Source organism: Ovis aries, chromosome 4 (assembly GCF_016772045.2).
Source record: "Ovis aries strain OAR_USU_Benz2616 breed Rambouillet chromosome 4, ARS-UI_Ramb_v3.0, whole genome shotgun sequence".
In the NCBI taxonomy this organism is placed as follows: domain Eukaryota; kingdom Metazoa; phylum Chordata; class Mammalia; order Artiodactyla; family Bovidae; genus Ovis; species Ovis aries.
Window position 1 is genome coordinate 88,494,083 of NC_056057.1, and position 19,858 is coordinate 88,513,940.

General features: G+C 40.0%; 1 protein-coding gene across 11 annotated transcripts in view; it reads right to left on the minus strand.

Moving 5' to 3' along the window:
• The window catches only part of CADPS2 (calcium dependent secretion activator 2), a 574,734-nt gene that overhangs the window by 152,823 nt on the left and 402,053 nt on the right, over window positions 1-19,858 (minus strand). For all 11 annotated transcript variants that reach the window (XM_060414820.1, XM_060414821.1, XM_012177054.4 and 8 more), the window contains exons 12-13: window positions 18,790-18,926; window positions 16,362-16,549 (exon numbers count right to left, since the gene is read on the minus strand). In XM_060414820.1, coding sequence (XP_060270803.1) covers window positions 16,362-16,549; window positions 18,790-18,926 — 325 coding nt within the window. The remainder of the gene's footprint in view (window positions 1-16,361; window positions 16,550-18,789; window positions 18,927-19,858) is intronic.

The window sequence follows — 19,858 nt, forward strand, 5'->3', positions numbered from 1 at the left end:
TAATCTCTGATGGCCTTTGGGGTAGTTCAGGTAATAAGTTAGTTTCCATGAAGGGAAAGGATGATTCCACTGTATTTCAAGAAAGAGCTGAGAGGAAAAGAGTGTAGAACTGGGTTGCAGAGTTAGGTATTTGAGCAGAAGACAAAATATCACAGGGGGGACCTGCCTAAATGTTCAGACATGGACTAATCAGGTAGCTTCCCTTCCCTTGACAGGACAGCAGAGAGTTTATGTGTTTTGTAGCCCATTTCTCAGCATCATACAACATTTCAGAGGCCTGTAAGACCAATGCAAATTCTGGCATTTTAATATCCATTTTATCTGCACAAATTTAAGTAAAGATGATTTACCAGCTACCACTGTATTTTAAGGAGCAACGATTCGGTGACAAACCCCAACAAAAAGGGTGAAACAGCCCATGTATTTTATTTTTGAATACTACAAATCATGAGAACTTCCTGGAGGTTCTGAGTGCAACCGTGAGGTCTGAGAAGATTGACAGTAAAGGAATGGGTTTAATTTGCTTTAATGGTGCATCCCGGAATTATTCAATCATGGGATCTTCCCACAATTACCACTGAAAAAACACCATTTGGGGATGAGGAGCATTTGTGCTATCACTCAATGAAAACCATAACATTTCTATGATCATTTTCTTTATATAATTTTTTTAGAATTTATTTTTGGCTGTGCTGGCTCTTTGTTGCTGCACTCGGGCTTTCTCTAGTTGCAATGAGGGGGGCCACTCTCTAGTTGTGGTGCTCGGGCCTTGCATTGCAGCGGCTTCTCTTGTTGCAGAGTAAGGGCTCTAAGGCACATGAGCTTCAGTAGCTGTGGCATGTGGCCTCAATAGTTGCAGCTCCCCGGCTCTACAGCACAGACTCGGCTGCTGAGGCACATGGGCTTAGCTGCTCCAAGGCATGTGGGATCTTCCCAGACCAGGGACTGAACGCGCGTCTCCTGCATTGGCAGATGGATTCTTTATTACTGAGCTACAAGGTCAGGCCTATGGTTATTTCCTTAACCACTTCCATCATCAGGACAGCGTCTAGATACTTAAAGGAATAAATGTGCCCTTTGCTTTATAATCTCTAGCAGTGGGCATACCACCTGCAACAGAGTGCCTGGGAAATCTGTGGGTTGAATAAATACCCCAGGAATTAATACTGCATAAAAATGTCTGGTAAATTGATGCGATTTCCTTTCCCCTCCTCACACACCTTTTCCTTCCTCAACTCCTCAGGGAAGTTTGCTTATCTTGGGCAGTTTGGTGGTTTGTGGTAAAAGATATTTTACAAGAAAAGAGTAGGCAAATGATAAAAGTTCATGGTGCCTCTGAGTTTCTTACTGGCTGCTTTTCACCTGGCCTCTCTGATGAGGGATATATGACATCTTGGCTTCCACCAGAGAGAGTGAGAAGGGGAGAGACACCTGGAGGGTGGTCTTTCTGAATTGTCAATTCTGCCTGCAGCACAGCAGGCAAAAGTCACTTTGTACTTCGTGTATTTCCCACCAATATCCATTTGTGAACAGAATGAAAAAAAAGAGAGAGACACAGTGCGAGAATGAGAAACGGTAGAAGCTGAGGGAGAAAACAGTAACCTCTCATTTTCCTTCTCTAACCTATTGTTTCAAACAAAAGGATATATCCCTTAGATGGTCATACAATACATAATCAGTGTTCTTTCACTTCCCCTGAAATTTTAAATATCTAGAAGCAGATATTAATTCTACACCTATACATTCACTGAAATAGAAGAAACCAATTCTCTAGGTGCAAATATCTTGGAGATGAAATTTAAAAATCATATTCTCTTTTTCCAAACCCTCTTCCATCCTAATTCTTTCCATATTTGAATTTCCAACTGTATGCTATTTTCTTTGGAGGTTTTAGATACTTCTACAAAAAGAGCAGGAATTTGACACGATGAAGATATGCAATTTTGTGACTTAGTTTTTATGGTAAAGTAGGAGAAGGCAATGGCACCCCACTCAGGTGCTCTTGCCTGGAAAATCCCATGGATGGAGGAGCCTGGTAGGCTGCAGTCCATGGGGTCGCTGGGAGTCGGGCACGACTGAGCGCCTTCACTTTCACTTTTCACTTTCATGCATTAGAGAAGGAAATGGCAACCCACTCCAGTGTTCTTGTCTGGAGAATCCCAGGGACGGGGGAGCCTGGTGGGCTGCCGTCTATGGCGTCACAGAGTCGGACACGACTGAAGCAACTTAAAGGTTAGCTATCAAGTATTTCATAACTGGCCTTTCCTAGAACCAAACTAAAATCATTATCGCACACAATTCTTGAGTTAAAAATAAAATATTGAGAGGATTTTAAAATGAAAATAAACAGAATTAAGGTTAACAGTGTTCTCTGATATAAGTATTACATCTAATCAATACCTAATATTATTTTCAAAAGTAACTTTTTCAAATGAAAGAACTATATATACACTACAATTTGGGAGAATTCAAAAAATCACCAAGACGAAAATTTTTGTAAATGCCCCAATCAGAAACAACTGGTAATGCCATTCTGTAAATATAACCCAGCCTTCTTTCTATAAATCTATACATATACTGCACATTCTGATGTGTAATTTGATTCTTTTAATGAAGTATAAACATTTTCTCACGTCATTTAAATATCCTAAGATATGCTTTTTAATGGAAGTATGGTATTTCATCATATGGATATACCACAATCTATTTATCCAGTATTCCATTAGTAGAAATTTAGACTTTTTCCATTTTTTATGACCATAAATACTGCTGCAATAACCAATCTTATACTACATATTTTTAACCTCTGATTGTTTCCTTGGGATAAATTCCTGAAAGTATATTGTTGGGTTAAATGGTACTATGGATCAAAATGCATTTCCCTAAAAATTTGTAAGCTGTAGTCCCAACCCTCAATATTACTGTATTTGGAGACAGGTCTTTTAAGTAGTACTTAAGGTGGAATGAGGTCTTAGGGATGGAACACAAATCTGATTGGACTGGTTGCTTTGTTAAAGAGGAAGAGTGAGTTTCTCTCTCTCTTCTGTAAGAACACAGAGAGAAGGCAATAACCTGCAAATTAGGAAGAGGGTCCTCCTCAGAACCCAAGCACACTGGCATCCTGAACTCAGATTTCTAGTCTCTGGAACTGTTAGAAAATACATTTCTGTTCTTTAAGCCATGTAGTCTATGATATTTTGCCATGGTAGCCTGAGTTAGGACAAATAAGATGACATTTGCAGGCATTTGATACATATCGCAAAACTGCTTCTTAAGAAAGCACTTATCAGCTTACATTCTGACCCAGAGCACATGGAATTATTAATTTCCCTCTAACCTTATCAACTGGGGTCTTTGATCATTTGTTATAATCACTTTTAATTATATATATAAAAGGGGATTTCATTGTTTTAAGTCACTGATTTCTATATAGTAAAATGACACAATCTTGATGGTTATATGGGGTCTTTACAAGGGCCATAAAATTCACTGTAATTGATTCATTTAGAACTCTTAATTGTGAGCTGTATTTATGAAGTGTTCCAACATGTCACCTATAAAATCTGTAAATAGATGGTCCAATGTCATTCATTTAACTTACTCAATGAATATTTACTAAGTACTGGCCAGGTACTGGGGACAAAATATAAACCTAACAGAAATGTCTCCTGCCTTAGCAGAGTTTATAATAGGGAAAGGCATAAAACAAAAATCAGACAGTAAGTGTACCTTACATTAAGAAGGACATAAACACAAAGCTCTGTTGTAATTTGAATTTTAGGTAAGGATGTAGTTTGGGAACAATATTTCAGCAGAGATGCAGTGGATGAGCGGCAGTTAATCAGGTGCTGCTTGAAACAGAAGGATTAGGGAGAGGGTCTCAGGAGGTTCTCCTTAGAGATATCCAAGTATTTTTCTCAAAATGCAAGTTTTATCACATAATTTTTGCTCCTAGTAGGTTGACACAATACTCCAAAAATCGCTCTTCATTGCAAAGCACCTAAACACCAAATAAAAAAATAGGTACACTGTTAAGTGTTATGTTATACTTTAAAAAAAAGTAAAAAATTCTCCTAAGGGCAAGAAAATAAAAAATGAACTAGGAGCTGAAACTGAAGGGGAATGTGAACACCAGAGCTGCCTTAGAGGCAAATGTCAATTTCAAGGAAGTCTATGGCTATGTTCAGGGCTTCCCTGATAGCTCAGATGGTAAAGAATCTGCCTGAAATGCAGGAGATTCCCGTTTGATTCCTGGGTTGGGAATATCTGCTGGAGAAGGGATAAGCTACCCACTCCAGTATTCCTGGGCTTCCCTTGTGGCTCAGCTGGTAAAAAATCTGCCTGCAATGTGGGAGACCTGGGTTTGATCCCTGGGTTGGGAAGATCCCCTGGAGAAGGGAAAGGCTACTAACTCCAGTATCCTGGCTTGGAATTCCATGGACTATATAGTCCAAGGGGTTGCAAAGAGTCGGATTCAACTGAGTGACTTTCACTTTCATGGCTATATTCAAGGGGATGGATGCACCATGAGTCAGAGACCATCTCTAGGGGCTGCTGAACCTGAGATGCTTGCAAAAAGTGGGTGCTTGAATGGGCTATACCATCAGCGAAAGGATGGGCTAGAAAATAAATATCCTTGCAAAGGAGAGCAAGCAAGGAAATCAGTCTGTTTCTATCACATCTATAGACTGAATAAAAAGAGTCATTCCTGAGAATATGCACCACATGCCTGACTTCATAAACTGGGTACCACCCACGCAATTGAGGAATTTCTAAGATGGAAAATAAGAGAGCTCCTGTAGCACCTCCTATCACTAAGTGAAAACAAGAGCAAGTCCTTTTCGGAAGAAAGCATTCTCAGCCTGGGCCTTGAATTAGAATTTCCTCAGATTAATCCAAGAATATGTGCTTGCTACAAAAAGTGTTAGCAGAATAAGCAAACAGTGACCCTGGCAAAAACATCAGCAGAAACAATAGATAAATACACCTAGAAAATGGAAGTTAACAATTAATGAGTAGATCAAAAGGCAGATGTCATAGCTGATTGAGAAACGTGGAAGTAGCGCCCCCCACCTATCTTTGTGAATAAAATTTGTACAGAACACAAGCCTCACTCACTCATTTACATACTGTCCATTGACTCCTTTTGCTCTACAGGAAGAGTACAGTAACTGTGATAGACACCATATTGCCCATAAAGTCCAAAATATTTCCTATGCTTACTATCTGGCCCTTTATAGAAAAAATTTGCTGAGTTCTGAACTAGAAGATAGAACTAAAAATATTACACAGAATGAAGCTAGAGAAATAAGCAGACAGAATATATATTAGACATATTTAGAGATATAGAAGATAAAATGCCTAATATATGGTTAATTGGCATTTAAGAGAGAGCACGTTTAGAGAGGAGACAAAATTTAAAGAGATTACAATATTCCAGAACTGATGACAAGCATGGATCCTCATATCCCAATCAAGGTAAAATTCCACAAGAAATTTATACCTACCCAATATCAGGACATGTGGATCAGAAATCCACAAAAATCCCAAACAGAATTCTTTAAAAAGAAATCCACATGTAGTCATGTAACAGTTAATCCACAAAACATAAAAAATCAAAATAATCTTAAAAGTCTTAAGTTAAATCCCCCTTCAAAGAATGGTAATGTGTATGCCCAGCAGTGGGATTGCTGGGTCATAAGGCAGTTCTATTTGCAATCGCAGCACTGTTTATAATAGCCAGGACATGGAGACAACCTAGATGTCCATCAGCAGATGAATGGATAAGAAAGCTGTGGCATATATACACAATGGAGTATTACTCAGCTATTAAAAAGAATACATTTGAATCAGTTCTAATGAGATGGATGAAACTGGAGCCGATTATACAGAGTGAAGTAAACCAGAAAGAAAAACACCAATGCAGTATACTAACACATATATATGGAATTTAGAAAGATGGTAACGATAACCCTGTATGGGAGACAGCAAAAGAGACACAGATGTGTAGAGTGGACTTTTGGACTCTGAGGGAGAGCGAGAGGGAGAGGGAGAGGGTGGGATGATTTGGGAGAATGGCACTGAAACATGTATACTATCATGTAAGAAATGAATCTCCAGTCTATGTTCGATGCAGGATGCAGGATGCTTGGGGCTGGTGCACGGGGATGATCCGGAGGAATGTGTGGGGTGGGAGGGGGGAGGGGGGTTCATGTTTGGGAGCTCATGTACACCCGTGGTGGATTCATGTCAATGTATGCCAAAACCAATACAGTATTGTAAAGTAAAATAAAGTAAAAATAAAAATTTAAATAAATAAAAATAAATAAAAATAGAAAAAAAAAAGAATGGTAATGAAGCCTTCTTAACAAAGGAAGCCAGAAGACAATGGAGTGCTACCTTCAAAGTTTGGAGAAAAAACAACAAAGTAGAATGTATAACAAGCAAAATTTTCTTTCAAAAATGTCAATGAAACAAAGATAACTTCAAATAAAAATTGGTGATCTATAGGTATTCTATTTTAATAATATACTTTGGGAAAAATGTAATTTCTAAATTGAAGCAAGTATTGAGTATAAAATAATAAAAACAATAAAAATAATGTCTAATGCTTAAGATTAGAAAACAAGTAAGGATTAAATTAAACTACTAGACAGCAAAAGTGTGTTAAGTCACACACAAATATTCTAAGGCCTCTGCACTCTCCACTCTCCAGAATGAGAGGAAATTTGCTGATTAGTGTAAGATTTAAAATTTTAGCAATATACAAGGTAAAATCTCAAATGGTGAAAACTGTAAATGAGGAGGAAACAAAAAAAAAGAAAATAACCTGTATGAAACAAAAAGGAGGCAATAAAGAAACAGAAAACTTAGAAACATGAGCCAAAAAGAGTCTCAAATAAAATGGTAGAAATGCATTTACTTATATCAATACATCTGATAATTGTAAATGAACTAAAATGATTAAAAATAGAAATTATTATACTGGATAATTAAATCAGAATCTAGTTTGCTATTTATAAGAGTACAGCAGTGTCAATATGACACTAAAAAATTAAACATATATCAGACAAATGCCAAAAGAAGGCTACACTAATAACCATCTAAAGAAACTTTAACGTAAAATGCATTATTAATTAGGTAAAGGGTCACTAAATCATGAGAATAACTGCCATTTGCCAAGAAGATTTAATAATTTTTAAACCTGAAAGTACCTAATAAACAGCCTCAAATTACAAAGCAAAAATTGGTAGAAGCAGAGGAAGAAACCACGACGGTAGTGGCAGCTTTCCATCCACCTTGGTTACAACCTTACAGGTCAAGTCCGCAAAAGATCAGTCAGAGTTTGGAAGATCTGAACCACACAACTCCTGCTTGCCCCACCAAACTACACAATATACATATTCTTCAAGCAAGATGAAACATTTATCATATTTAACATATCAGTTCAGTTCAGTCGCTCAGTTGTGTCCGACTCTTTGCGACCCCATGAATCGCAGCATGCCAGGCCCCCCTGTCCATCACCAACTCCCGGAGTTCACTCAGACTCATGTCCATCGAGTCCGTGATGCCATCCAGCCATCTCATCCTCTGTCGTCCCCTTCTCCTCCTGCCCCCAATCCCTCCCAGCATCAGAGTCTTTTCCAATGAGTCAACTCTTTGCATGAGGTGGCCAAAGTACTGGAGTTTCAGCTTTAGCATCATTCCTTCCAAAGAAATCCCAGGGCTGATCTTCAGAATGGATTGGTTGGATCTCCTTGCAGTCCAAGGGACTCTCAAGAGTCTTCTCCAACACCACAGTTCAAAAGCATCTATTCTTTGGCGCTCGGCCTTCTTCACAGTCCAAGTCTCACATCCATACATGACCACTGGAAAAACCATAGCCTTGACTAGATGGACTTAAGTCGGCAATTGGCCATAAAGGAGTCTCTAGTTATGAAGAATCAATATCACATGGATTACATTCTCTGAACACAGAGAAATTAAGTTAGAAATCAATTTTCAAGAATCTAACCCAAAGAGATTCACTTTTATAGGAATTCTAAAATATAAATAATTCTGTGTCTAAGAAGAAATTATAATGGAAAGTTAGAACTGCTTACAAACAATTTTAATCAGATACACTATCAAAATGCATATATGTAATAAAAGCAGTACTTAGTGGAAACTGAAGCTTAAATACTTATTTTAGAAAAAGAAGAAAAGAGGACTATTAATGAGTTAAATTCAGGAATTTAATGATTTAATTTAGGAAGGTAGAAAAAATAATCCAAGAAAGTAGAAGGAAGGAATAATAAAGAAAAAATTTAATGAAATGGTTGACAATAGCAGGGAGCACACAGGGGAACTTTTAGGACGACAGAACTGGCACGAGGGTAGTGAATAGATGACTCAATGTATCTGTCAAAACTGACACAACTGTAAGAGCCATAAAGCAAAAGAGTGAACTTTACTGTATATAAGCGTAAAGGAAAAAAACATTCTATATCAACTAGGATGCTGAGGGACCCTAGGATGGAATGCATATTGTGCACGTGACTCTAACTGTGTTGTATGACAGAACCTCACTAGAGAGAGGGAGGGAGGAAAGGAAGTGTCATATTGAACCTTGGAAGACAGTTTTGATTGGAAACTCTAAGTTCAATGAGTGAAGGACCTGTACACAAAGTACTCTAGTTGGTGAATTTTGAAACTGCTTTTCACATATACTGTTGCTGCTAAGTCACTTCAGTCACGTCCAACTCTGTGCGACCCCATAGACAGCAGCCCACCGGGCTCCCCCGTCCCTGGGATTCTCCAGGCAAGAACACTGGAGCGGGACTGAACAAATAAGTAAATGGATGGGATAGTGGAAGCCACGTTTCTCACTGCTGAAGAGATAAGTTACAAATAGGCAAAAAAGGATAGTGAATATGAACTCTGGGGTACTGGATTGGAGGCAGAGACATCAGTATGAACTCATGGGTTAGTATACATACAGGGTTAAAGCACCAAACTGACGTGCAATAGTGATAGCAAATGGTTTGGATGTATACATATATATATATATATATATTTTGTTTCATTGGATTGTTTTTAATGCAATAGCATCACACACTATATTCTTTACAAACCTTAGTATGTTAGAAAACCACACCGAGATCCAACTTGAGACCTCAAACTCTCTTCCACATTTTAGATGCTAAAAGGCTTGAAAAGTCCTAAACTTTTGGCTACACCAGAAAAGCAGCTCTTGCTTCTCTTCATTGTTAACTTGATCTATATTCTAACACGGGGGTCCCCAACCCATGATACTGGTCCATAGCCTGCTAGGAATTGGGCTGCACAGCAGGAGGTGATCAGTGGGTGAGTGAGAGAAGTTTCATCTGTATTCATAGCCACTCCCCATGGCTTATATCCCCTCAGTCTGTGGAAAAAAAAAATCTTTCACGAAACCAGTCCCTGGTGCCAAAAAATTTGGGGACTGCTATTCTAAGGCATACTGAAAAATCCCTTTGCCTTATTTCTTCTGCAATTATTTACGTTCAGTAGGCTATTTAATGCATTGCTTTAGGGGAAAAAAAAAAGGAGCTGTTTGCTGTGCATGAATGGTGTGGAGTGAAAGAAAGTTGATTAGGTGACCTTGGTAATTACTGCCGCAAGGTGAAGTATGGTAACTTACTTACCCTGGGTAATGGGGTACCTGGTTCCTGCTTTGCCTGTGTCTATGAGGCTGCCCTGTTAGACCCCACTGCTTTCCAGCAACAAGAGGGGCTGGGACGGAATGTAGGGGAGGAGATCCCAGAACCTTCCTGTGGCTCCTTCTAATGATCATGGACAGTAGATGAAGTGAGGCACCTATTTAAGGCTTTCCCAGTCTCATCTTCCTGCTGGAGACTTGTGTAGAGTGAGCTACTTGATAGCACTATCAAGTCCAGCTCTGCACTGTCAGTCTTTTACAGAGAAATTCCCCAAAGTTTATTAACTACTCTGTGTGTGTGCGCGCGCACTCAATCACTCAGTTTTGTGCAACTCTTTGTGATGGACTGTAGCCCTCCAGGTCTTCTGTCTATGGAATTTTCCAGGCAAGAGTACTAGAGTGGGTTGCCATTTCCTCCTCCAGGGGATCTTCCCGACTCAAGGATCAAACTTGCATCTCCTGCATCGGCAGACAGATTCTTTACTGCTGCACCACCTGGGAAGCCCTTTAACTCCCATACCCTATGCAAAATATCACTGCTTGATATTTAAGTGATATATTATCACTTACAAAGTGTTTACATAATCATATTTGACTGATTTAGCAACTGTATGGAGTAGGCAAAATTGATGATATTAGTCACAAGGAACAGATGGGGAAACTGAGGCTCAGACAGGACCAACTGCTCCAAGAAAAATAGCTCTAAAGTGGGGGAACCTGGGCAAGAAGACAGATGTGCTGACTGGTAGCTCAGCGCTCTTTCCAACATAGTAAATCTCTCCCCAACTTACTCAGTTTCTGACTCTGTCTTATTTTAAAAAGCATAATTATTAGTAGTACTGAACTTCAGGTTGGGTGGGTATAGGTATTTCTGTTGGAAAGTCTGATTGAGGCAGATTTAGGTTGTAATATAGTTTCTGACAGAATCAATAATAGTTCCTCAGTGTGTATTTAAAAGGCCCTCATTGCTAACTGTCCTTTCTGCTTCTACACATGTAGCACCTGGGATAAAATCTGTCAGGTCAGCCACATGGTATAAGTTTCACCTTGCTATGGTATTTTATCTGCTTGCTCCCCTGTCCCAGAAGTGAGTCTCTAGATTCATAATGCGTGTGATACTTACACTTAATTTCTCTAAGTCATGTATCAAAAGAGCAGAATTAAGACGTGGTAATGAAAATTCTTAATGACACTATTTGAGGCAATTGTCTATGATTTGACTCAAAATGTGCACCCCTGTCTCTAAAATGAGAGGCAGGAAGTTGAGGCATGATTTCCAAAGTAAGAGGAAATGTCGTCTCTGAAGACGGAGGTATCATGATACGATGATTTGACTGATACCTGTGAAGGTTGCGTACTACTCTGTGGTATGATCTGGAATCCACAGAAAGCAGGGATTGCTTTACACATAAACTGCAGTCACACTGTCCTCCCTGGACTTGAAAAACTTGCACAGCTGAGCTGGCCTTTGTCGGGCACAGCAGCTCAAAGATGGCCCTACTAGATCACACAAGACTCAGCGTCTCCGCTGCGTCTCTCACATCAAACAGGGGCATGAAAGCCCTTCTGTGTTCTTGCTTTAGTCTCTCCACCCTCAGCCTGACTCACAAAACCAGGATGTCTAAGCCCATACATCAGCCTAGAACTCGCCCAACAGGCATTGTCTCTGAAAGTCTCTTTTTTCCTCGCTGACAGCCCTGAGTGGAGCCGAGGTTGCGTGTGGGGCCGTGTGAGGCAAGCACGCTGCATCCTGCAGGGGTGGCTCAGTTTTCTGTCCTTGACTCACTTTTCTGTCTTCCTTTCCTTTTCTTTCTCTTCCTTGGGTCTTTGTACCAGCCAGATCTCTTCTGTTGAACTCTATTCTCTTACTCCTGAAACACTCAGAGTGCTATTCAGAGATGCTGGATCTGATGGGAATGCACCCGCCTATGGCGCTGAGTGCCTTGTGGCAGGATGGGCTCCTGGAAATGGTTCAGAGCCAGACAGCACCACTGTCATTTGCGCCCATCCTTAACAAAAGAGAGTCTTCCTTTTTTTTGCATTTTTGACAGAGGCAGTTCAGGTGAGCAAAGTGACTCTTTGAGGCTGTGTCTTGACAGAAGGAAAAACGATCACAAGAGAATATGGCCAACGCTGTAGAAAAGTCAGACTTGACATTGATGGTATTTTTAATGGAAGTCTGGATAAATATCAGACACCACAGACGGGGATGAGAGAAGTTTATTTTCACAAGAGGAGGTTGCTAAAATCCAGAACCTTCTATCAGTGAAGAAATTAAGAGTGTAATTACATACACATTGAAATATTTTGACTGAGCCTGCAGTGAAAGTGAAATTCACTTAGTTGTGTCCAACTTTTTGCAACCCCATCTCCCGGCCAGAATATGGAGTGGGTAGACTTTCCCTTCTCCAGGGGAATCTTTCCAACCCAGGGATTGCACCAGGGTCTCCTGTATTGCAGGCGGATTCTTTACCAGCTGAGCCACAAGGGAAGCCCAAGGATACTGGAGTGGGTAGCCTATCCCTTCTCCAGGGGATCTTCCTGACCCAGGAATTGAACCAGGGTCTCCTGCATTGCAGGCAGATTCTTTACCAGCTGAGCCACCAGGGAAGCCCTGCATAACTACTTATTTTTCACATTTTTCATCCTCTCACAATTCACATGCTTCTGGCTGGCTGACAAAGGGAAACATATTAGAATAATGTCCAATCCATATTGATATCGTGCTTTATAATTACCCAGGATGGTCCCCTTAGTGCTTCGCTTTTTCCATATGGTAACGCCCATTTTCAGAAAGGTTAGATAATTTGTGCAACATAGCTCAGCTTGCAAGCTGCAGAACCAAGGTTCAAGTAGAGGTCTTCTGCCTCTTTTAATTCTTTTACTGTGACAGCATGACATTTCTGAGTGACATTTGTTAGACTCTAAACATTATAGAAAGTATTATGTCTTTAAGGTTATCTTGGAACATTTTACCCTAAACTGAGGTTCAAATTCCCCCCAAATCTATACTCTTTCCTTTCTTTTTTCTTAAGATATGTCTAACCTAAATGCTGAATCAGAAACTATTGACTATTGAAACTGACTATTCTAAAACCCCACCCAGGGATACCTGCATATGTACACATTTTAATCTGGAAAATGGATTTAACGTGTAATGAAAAGTGAAACTGTTAGTTATTCAGTCATGTCTCTCTGCGACCCCATGGACTACAGCCTGCCAGACTCTTCTGTCCATGGAATTCTCCAGGCAAGAATACTGGAGTGGGTACCCATGCCCTTCTCCAGGGGATCTTCCTGACCCGAGGCTTGAACCTGGGTCTTTGGCATTGCAGGCAGATTCTTTACAGTCTGGGCCACCAGGGAAGCCCTTACTGTGTAATAGTAAGTATAATATACGCGTGAACAGATAAACATACCTTACATTGCACTTTACAGTGTACCATCATAAGAAAAACAATAGTTTACAGAATAGAAGTAACTATGGCAACCTACAGATTCAAATCACGCTGCCTCCCATGTGGTGGCAAGAGCTCCCAGTTACCTCAGTAACCTTCCATTAACATGTGTCTCAAACACATGCATTTTGGGGGGCACATTAACTAAATTTTCCACTTAATGTCCTCACTTTAATTTCACCTTTCTGTGTTAATGACTAAAACATGCTGATCCTATTGTGCTCTCTGGGTTTGTCTATTTCACGGCAACCTTCTTGTCCTCCTACATTTCAGAGTGCTGCCTAAACTTGGAGGCCGCGCTTTTGATACCCACTGGTCAGGGGGAATTAAGATAGAGCCTGGAGAGAGAAGAGACTGTTTTTACTACAACAGCCCCTTACTTTGCCTATCAAACAGTCATCCGGTTATCCTGACTGTCTCATGCTTGCCCTGGCATCTCACGCAATCCCTCAAAGTTTGCTGAGTGCAGAGGGTTTAATTTGGGGTAACAGGAAAAGTGATTAAAGTCTGAGTCGCTCAGTAGTGTCTGACTCCTTGCAACCCCATGAACTGTAGCCTGCCAGGCTCCTCTATCCATGGAATATCCCAGGAAAGAATACTGGAGTGGGGTAGCCATTCTCTTCTTGAGGGGATCTTCCCCACGCAGGGATCAAACTGAGGTCTCTCGCATTGCAGGCAGAGCCAACAGGGAAGTAAAAGGAAAAGACAGATGGAAGATGGATAGGCCGTTACTGGAAAAGACATTAACACAAATAATAAAGTCATTCGTTCATTCATCAAATGTATACTGAACACTTAGATTTTGTGTTCGGGTGTTACTTTTTGTCAGGCACTCTGCTAGGAGCTCAGAGAGCTTTAGGAGGTGGCTTCATGAGATGATGGATTTAACTTTAAACATGGAGACTTTAAAGCATCAGCAGAATAGTCAAGCTGCCAGTTGTAGATAGAGACCTATAGCTTAGGAGAATAATTTAGCTGGAATTATCTGTATAAAGAGAGGTCAACATTAAAGCTGTGGAAAGTGGCAAGATCACCAAGGTAGAATTTTCACTGAAGTAGAAAAAAATTCTCAGGACGAGAGAGCGAGTTCAAGAACAGATATAAAAACAAAGCACCATACAACACTTGGGGTCTAGAGAAACAGAAATTATTAAAAAAGAAGTGGCAGAAAAAAAAAATAAAAAAAAAGAGCTGAAATAGCTACATTGGGGAAAATGAGCAGCCTTTACCAGAAGCACAGGGACTTATGAATTCCATAGCACTGACTTTCCCATGAGAGTAAAGAGGGTGAAGCTGGAGGAGGAGATCTATTTCAAGTAAGCTCACCAGCAAAGTGAGGAGGTGGGAGCCAAATGGGGGAAAAGGTGAGAGGAGTTTTGTGGGGAAGATGAAGAGAACAATGGAAAGGTAGCTTGACAGGATAATCATACTTAGACAATGTAAACTATCCCTTAACATGCTTTTCTTTGTGTGTGTGTGTGTGTGGGGGGGGTGCTTCAAAATCACTGCAGATGGTGCCTGCAGCCATGAAATTAAAAGATGCTTGCTCCTTGGAAGAAAAGTTATGACCAACCTACACAGCATATTAAAAAGCAGAGAGATTACTTTGCCAACAAAGGTCTGTCTAGTCAAGGCTATGGTTTTTCCAGTTATATATGGATGTGAGAGTTGGACTATACAGAAAGCTGAGCTCCGCAGAATTGATGCTTTTGAACTGTGGTGTTGGAGAAGACTCTTGAGAGTCCCTTGGACTGCAAGGGGATCCAACTAATCTATCCTAAAGGAAATCAGTACTGAATATTCATTGGAAGGACTGATGCTGAAGCTGAAACTCCAATACTTTGGCCACTTGATGCAAAGAACTGACTCACTGGAAAAGACCCTGATGCTGGGAAGGATTGGGGGCGGGAGAAGAAGGGGACTACAGAGGATGAGATGGTTGGATGGCATCACTGACTCAATGGACATGAGTTTGAGTAAACTCTGGGAGTTGGTGATGGACAGGGAGGCCTGGCATGCTGTAGTCCATGAGGTCACAAAGAACTGGACACAACTGAGTGATTGAACTGAACTGAACATTCTTTTCACCACTCCCAAACCAGGCACTGTTCTAAGTGCTTGATGAATCTCTATCACAACTGATGATTTCAGAGAGAGATACTATTCTCTTTCTCAGAGACAGGTAAGTGGAGACACAACGAGATGAAGCAGCTTGCCCTCCCTCACATAGTTAGTGTTATTGTTCTGTTATGTTGTGAGGCTTAGGCTTGTGGGAAGAATGGAAATAAAACAGAGGGAGATAGGAACTTTCCTCATGGTCTAGTTGGTTAAGAATCTGCCTTCCAATGCAGGGGATGTGGATTTGATCTCTGGTTGAAGAACTAAGATCCCACATGTCTGGGGGCAACCAAGCCCAAGTGTGTCAAAACTACTGAGCTTGCAACTAAGACCCGACACAGCCAAAATACACACACACACACATATATATACGTATATAAAGAAAATAAAGAGGTGATGATGAAAGAATGGCTGAGGCAAGGTACAATGATAAGAGCTACCTCCTTTATGAGAGGAGCCCCCACTAGCAAAGTTTCCCTGGAAAGAGACTGGGAGAAGAGAGTAAACAATATAAAAGAAAGACTAAGTCCAGAGATACATACTTGTGGGGGCCTGCATTACATGTATTTTGCTATTTTGGTAAAACAAGAGGTGAGGTCACTGCCTCAGAGTGCTAAAAGGGGATACCTGTTCTTCAAGTGTGGATCAGGGAAGGGGCTGGGAGGAGACCTACATCAACCCATCATTTATCTCACTTTATCAATGAGCACATTCCACCATGGAAAAGCAAGAATCATTAGGTATTCACAAACCTGCTCACAAACCCTACCCAGACATATATATGCATTACAAGAGAAATCCAGAAGACACTCAAGCTAGGCAGATCCCAGTACTAGGTGGTGCATAACAACTAAAACGCAACTTCTAATCTCACAGATACTCCGTGTTTCAAGTGGTTTTAATGGCAAAAAGAAACATAAAGTGCAGCCCACCTAAATCAACTGCATATTGATGTACATTTTTCCTTTGTGGGTTGTTTCTTTTCCCTCTTGCAAGAAGTGATTGCTATTTAAAATCTGTTACTAGGTGATGATGGCAAAGCACGTTTTTCTCTCTTCCCAAATTCAACCCTCCACATTTCACTGTGTGTTTGCAAGTAAAAATACCTGTTGCCATGCACATGAGAGGCACAGAATGCAAAGCTGTAATGGAGCAGGGTTGGATCAATGACAGCACCGTTTTCCGAATGTTCCATCAGTTCTGTAAGGTAGCAGAGATGTCTGTGACAGCCCCTCACGCCGTAACGGGCACAGTACTCATCTAACACAAAGACCTGGCCAGGGCTAAACCACCCCTGCAAAAGGAAGAACAACAACAGAAAAAAATTATTATTTTTTCTGTACCAGAATTCACTTTTCTGCAGACACTATTAGGTATTGTAAGCAGAAAATGCATTACAGTGTCTTTTGACAATTTTTTTTCTATTAGCAGTATATTTCCTATTGTTTTTAAAACAGCAAATGCCATCAATTTTGGAACTGGTCTGGGACACTGACAGCTTAACACCATCCTCTCTTTACTGCCACAGCAAGGAAGGGGCAACCTGCTCTTCTCTGCTGTCACTCACAACTAGTCAAATTTATTCACGGCATCTAAAATGTGGGTTGCAAAGAATAACCTTCCAACAGACTTCAATCTCTATATGAATCAATTAAAAATAAAATGGCAAAGCAAACCAGATAACTGAAATCACCTAGTTTCCAAAAGCACTGTATAAAGTGAACTGAGAGAATTTCAGTAAGTTTTAGCTGTGGTATTTAAATTATTATTTGGGTATTTAAATATTTTGGATATTGTTCTCACTCTACTGTCTTTCCATGACAAATATAACAAAGTTAATGTCTTACAGTTTCTGGTTCTCTTGAAAAGAGATGTTAGGGTGGGTATATGAGCTTGGCTAATAAGAGAGGGCCAGGTTAGGGAGAGCCAGTTTACAAAATATTTCAGTGGATTATATGGATTAATTCAAGATAAAAAAAAAAGAGAAAGAAGAGGAGGATAAAGGAAAAGAAGAGTGTGAAATGCAGAAAGATGAGATAAAAATAAAATGCACTAAAATTCAATAAAAAATTTTAAAAGAAGGAAGAGGAGGAAAAAATACTAGAATACTATTGTGGTGATGGTGAAGGCGCTGTACTAGACATACTGTATATATCTTTAATATTTAGAACTATCATGCATACTAGTTATTATGATTCCATGTTATAGATACAGCAGCTAAAGTTGAGAGGTGTTCAGTGAATTGCTTAAGACGACAGTGCAAATCAGCTGCTGAGCCATGTTAACATCCAGGGTCATCTCGAGCTCAAATGCTCTTTCTAATCACACCTGCCCTTGAGGTCCAGCTGAATACACTGTAGTGTTCTCCTCACACTCCATACGGCCTCCGAGGTCATCCACGTGGTCAAAACGACTTTCTGACATTTCAAGAACTAACCCCATGGAGTGGAATCCAAGAGGAAAGCGTTCCTGTTGATGATCAATCTATGTGTGCTTGTCCCCGGAAAGACAGATGAGGGCTTTGTGATGACTTGTTTTACTCTCTAATTATAAAGTTTGGGCTCGATTGGGTTTAAGCTACATAAATGCATGTTGAATAACAGGTACTTAATAGTGAGTCTATAAATGAATTAATGAACATCAGCATGATCATGGCAGTAAGTTGTTCCATTTCTTCCTGTCTGTTGAAACATCTCTGGTGAGCTTAGAGTATGTCCTGTCTAAAATCTTAAAGACAGTGTAACTCTATTGCTTGCAGCCATCATGTTCAGTAGCCAAGAGACGAAGTGGTGATAGAAACATGAAGATTCTGGCCAGCGGAATTTCAGACGAATTGCCACTAACAAAATAAATCCTTGGATTTAAAGGCACAAGAGATTTTTAGGCTATAGTTCAATGCACACATTCTAAGGAGTCAAGGATTCCTTCCCTTCTACTTGTAAATTATAGCTTGCATTCCAAATTTTGGCTGGTTTAAACACAAAGTAGCAGTTTAGCTACTCTTAATGCATTTTTAAAATAAAGTAATTCCAATTATTTTTGGAGCGTTAGATGAAACTAAAGCTTTCCTCTGTTACACACAGCCATCATAATATTGTTTATTACACGGTTTCTCTCCCCTGTCACTTAGGTAGTCTTTGTAGGAATGAGAGAGAGACATGAATGGTATCACCATTTAGTGAGCAGAATTTAAACTTTAAAATGTCTGTATAGGTGTTAGTAAATCCTATCACAGAGGTTATTTTTTTAGTCTTTAGCAAAGCCTTCTATTTTCATTCCACCTCTCCAGAGAGACCAAGAAACCACAGTTCAGCGTCTGTTCGAGTCCTTTCTCCTGGCTATTGAGTGGCACAGCAGTGATCTTCAAGTGTATAATTTTCAAATTGGGAAGCAATCGATTGGAATCTTTTATCCCTAACTCCAACTATAGTTATTAAATGAGTCAGGGATAAAAGGCTGCTTCATAACAAGTATTTCTCACTTAAAAAAATCTCTCACTTTAACCTATAGGGGATGAGATAAGTTTGTACTAACCAAGCAAGAATAGGAATCATTCAGTCTATGATCCAAAGTCTGCCTCTGGAGTATTCTGAACAGGAAGGCGTGGTCCAGCTTGCAGGGGTTTGCAGAAATAAACTCATCCATACCATGTTTCTGAAAACGGTCTGCATCTGTGAATTCAGAAAAGCATGTACCTTTATTTTTCTGGTTTAATAATAATAGCAAATGAGGTTTTTGAACAACACAAAATGAATGTCTCATGATAACAGATAAATACTTTGCACTATATAAAGTATGAGGCCATGAATTCAGCAAAAACCATAAAATACAATATTTTTATAGCCTAAATAAAAATGACAGGGAAAAACCTGCCAATCAGTTGGAAGGAGGAAATTCTATTTTCATTCAAAGCTACTTCAAATATCTACCACAGAAATAATCTCACCCCACCCTAATATTAAGAAAAGTTGATACATTTTAAGTATATATTTACTGAGCTGGAAAACAGCCCAGGTCTATTCATAAAAAAAAATGACAATGATGGCTAGAAGCCTGCTTTCCAAATGGCAAACTAGGGCAGAAATGAACACACTTGCTTCAGCTGGATCACTTCCAGCCTTTTTTTGTAGGGAGCTTTTAATGGGACCAACTTTAATGTAGAAATGGCAATGAATGCTTCCAGGCTTCAAGTTTAAGAGACATGAAAAAGGGAACATCATGCTTGTGCAAATATGCAGACAAAGCACAACGTCCCAAATGGCACTTCAATCAAAGGCCCAAATTTATTGTTCTTCACAGATTGCATCTTTCAACGTCTGTAGACCCTGCGGGTTTATCAAAAGGCAAGCTTTTATGATTGCCTTCATTAATGGTATGTTTTGTCAAAGTCTTCAATGTGAGTTCTTTACTAACGATAGAGACAGCGAGCCACACACCACCCTAAAGGAGTGCCAGGGTGTTACTACATTAGCTCCGTAAGAGATGTTGCGCATATTGGGCAAGCAACCAGCTATCAAGATAAAAGTGGGCTCTTCTCACAATGGTTGAGCTAAGGCCCCATTGTTCCTTAAAATTCACAGAGAGATCTCATTTCTGGTCATCA